Here is a 3,209-nt window from a genome sequence, read left to right on the forward strand (position 1 = left end):
AGCTTGAGCTTGCTGTGCTCCCTGATAAAGCAGGCTTTTGGGGGCCATAGGGGATGGGGGGGCTCTCACCAAAGTCAGCCAGCTTGAGCTCCCCACGCTCATTGATGAGCAGATTCTGGGGCTTGAGGTCACGGTGCAGCACCTTCAAGCGGTGGCAGTAGGCCAGGCCCCGCAGCAGCTGGAACAGGAACAGCTGTGCCCAGACAGGCAAGCATCAGGACTGTGGGGGAGCATCCTTCCCCCTCTTCTTGCTGCTCCCACCAAGCTACAGCTGTGCTCAGGCTTTCCAGAGTGGGTGCACTCCAGTACTTGGGAATGCCTCAGGAGCTCCACTCCCAAGCCTCCACCAAGGCTTGCCCCCCTCCATTCACTCCCTCCCCCCCAAAGCCTTAGGGACCCCCTCAGAGCTGCCCATTTCCCCCCCATACCTTGACATTATGCATGTTGATGATGTTGCCACAGTCATCCAGGTACTGCTTCAGGTCCTTGTCCTGGGGTGGGGGGAAGGAAGTCATCTGCTGGGGGCAGGGCCAAGCCTAGGGTCATGTGTTTTTATTTATTTATTTTTTTGGGGGGGGGGTGGGGAAGGCAGGGAAGAACTTGTGGGTCCCAGGGTCTAAGGCATCCCATGGCAGATTGAGAAGGGGGAGGGAAGGGGGGTCTTTGTAGTTTGTGGGGGCCCCAGCAGCCATGGATGCACACTGGCCTGAGAATTGTCGGGGCAGCTATAGGGATCCCAGAGGTTTCTTGGGGAGGTCTGAAGGTCACAGATGGGGCTAGGGATTCCAGGAGTAGATGAAGGGTTTCTGGGGGTCCCAGGGGGTTGGGAGGGATCTCACCAGGTACTCAAAGACAAGGGTGAGGGCGGTGTCAGTGTGGATGATGTCATGCAGCGTCACAATGTTGGCATGTTTCAAGTCCTTCAGCAGGGACACTGCACAGGAGGATGGGAAGAATCACTGGAGAGGCTCCCTCCACTGCCAGCCCACTTCCCCAAGGCCCAAACCTAGTCCCCACCTACTGTGCCCCTCCCATACCCCCAGAGCCCTCTCCAAACCTGGGACCCCCACCTCTCAGAGCCCCCCCCAAAAATCCCTGGGGCATACCAAAGGTTGCCCACCCCACCTCCACAGGGGCCTGGCCCCCCAGGAAGCCCCCCCCACCCTTGGGACCCTCACAGAAATACCCCCTCCACCTCTGGTACCCTCAAGGGCACCCCACCTCCCCAGGACACAAGATGCCCCCACTCTGCCTGTGACTCGCCCATAAACCCCTAGAACCTTCCCTCCACCCCTGGGCCCCCACCTGCCCAAGGCCCTGGGAACAGCCCCACCCCTCAGGAACCTTCCCCCTTCTGCCCTTAAGAACTCTACCAATCCCCCATTTCCCCAGTGGACCCCCTATACCCTCGCGGATGGCAGTGCATGGTGCCCCTTCCTCGTGCTCCAGCCGAATCTCCTTCAGTGCCACCAGGTTGTCAGTCAGTTTGCTGCGGCCCTTGTACACTGTGGCATATGTGCCCTGGGGTGAGAAAAAGGAGGGTGGGGTCAGGTGCAGGGAACCCCCCAACATACACAGGTTGTGGGGAAGGCAATGTCACACCTATCCCCCCTGCTAGCTGGGTGTCACCCCAAGGCATATCCCACCCCCCAATCTGAAGTCCTGTTCCCCCATCCTGGGTCATGCTCCTCAATCTGGGGTCCTCATGGGGTTACGCTCATCTCCCCCACAACCTAGGGTTGTGCCCCCATCTGGGGCGATGCCCCTCCTGCAGTTGGGGTCAGCACAGGCTCATGCCCCCCTAACCTGGGGTCACTCTTCAGTCATGCTCTCCACCCAGTGCCCCTCCATGCTCTCACCTCTCCCAGCTTGTCCAGTTTCACGTAGGTCTCCAGTTTCCCGAACCCAATCTCTGACTGAGGGAGGGAGAGACAGTGACACTGTGAGGGGAAGGGGGCAGGCCATGGCCCCTGGGACTGTTTCAATGGCCAATGGGGGGCTCTGGGGGAGGGCCAGGGCAGTAGCAGAGATCCCCTGCTACTGGGATGTGGGGAGTAGGAGATATCTGATGCACTGAGGGGGTTTCCTGGGAAAGGGAGGTGAGGGAAGGGGATCTGAGAGGGTTCTTGAAGGGGGTTGCCCACAGGAGGTTCCCAATTAGGGGGCTGGTGGGGTCCCACAGAAAGGAGCCCCATGAGGGGTGAGGGGAGTCTGCAGGGCAGCCCTGTGGGAGGGTCCAAGGAGGGTCAGGGGGAGGGGTTACCAGGGAGACGCGGCGCAAGCGCCGGCTGAGTGGCTTGTCAAAGAGGGGACTGTTGAGTGACAGCTTCTCCAGGTAGCCCTCAGGCAGGCGAATGTCAGCCGGCAGTGACAGCCGCTTGTTGATGTCCTGGGGCAGGACAAAGGGAACTGGAGATGGTTCTCGAGCCCCCACTAACACCCCAGTGCCCGGGACCCCCTCCTATCCCAACCCCATCCTACACCCCTACCCCTAACCTCCCGTTTCCCCTCTCCTATCCCCAACCCTCTCCAGCCCCTCAGTGCCCCCATCCTACCCCCATGCTGCTCCCCAACCTCCCCTATGCCCCCCCACTACCCCAACTTTCACCTGGCACCCCAATGCCCCATTCTGCCCACAAACCTCTCCTCCCCTCCACTGTTCCCACCCCCACCTCAGTGGAGATCTTGCGGGCAGTGCTGGGCCGTAGGCGGAGCCGTACAGGCGACTGCACCTCGTCAGAAGATGTTCCTGAGGCCTGGTCACTCTCCCCATCCGAGCCCATCTTCAGGTCCTCCTGCACCATCTCTGTGGGGCCACACACCACAGACACACCAGGCACACAGACACACTGTCACAGCCCTGGCTCCAGGACCCTGTGCTGGCAGCCCTGCCACCCCCCCTCAGCAGCCACAGTGGCATGCACCATTAGAACCCCGGTGTCCAAGTTCCTCTTAGTCCTCAATCCCCACTCCTCTCCCAGGGCTGGAGGAAAACCCAGGTGTTCTGGCTCCTGGCTATAAGCACCAGACACCACTCCCTGCCCCTCCTCCCAGGTGTCCTGGTTTCTTCCAACCTCCCCTTGCTCTAATCCCACCAGCCCTTACTCCCCACCCAGAGAATCCAGGCATCAAGGCTCCCAGCCCCACCTGCTCTGCCCCCCAGCCCCACTTGCTCTGCTCCCCAGCCCCACTTGCTCTGCCACACGGGG

General features: G+C 60.9%; 1 protein-coding gene across 4 annotated transcripts in view; it reads right to left on the reverse strand.

Moving 5' to 3' along the window:
• CDK16 (cyclin dependent kinase 16) overlaps positions 1-3,209 on the reverse strand; it is a 13,399-nt gene that overhangs the window by 4,516 nt on the left and 5,674 nt on the right. For 2 of the 4 annotated variants that reach the window (XM_025192578.1, XM_025192579.1), the window contains exons 3-9: positions 2,673-2,806; positions 2,264-2,389; positions 1,860-1,916; positions 1,407-1,521; positions 840-934; positions 429-536; positions 70-193 (exon numbers count right to left, since the gene is read on the reverse strand). In XM_025192578.1, coding sequence (XP_025048363.1) covers positions 70-193; positions 429-536; positions 840-934; positions 1,407-1,521; positions 1,860-1,916; positions 2,264-2,389; positions 2,673-2,806 — 759 coding nt within the window. The remainder of the gene's footprint in view (positions 1-69; positions 194-428; positions 537-839; positions 935-1,406; positions 1,522-1,859; positions 1,917-2,263; positions 2,390-2,672; positions 2,807-3,209) is intronic. The other 2 variants (XM_025192581.1, XM_025192580.1) reach the window with 2 other exon arrangements.

The sequence above is a fragment of the Alligator sinensis genome, unplaced genomic scaffold (genome assembly GCF_000455745.1).
Source record: "Alligator sinensis unplaced genomic scaffold, ASM45574v1 scaffold778_1, whole genome shotgun sequence".
In the NCBI taxonomy this organism is placed as follows: Eukaryota; Metazoa; Chordata; order Crocodylia; family Alligatoridae; genus Alligator; species Alligator sinensis.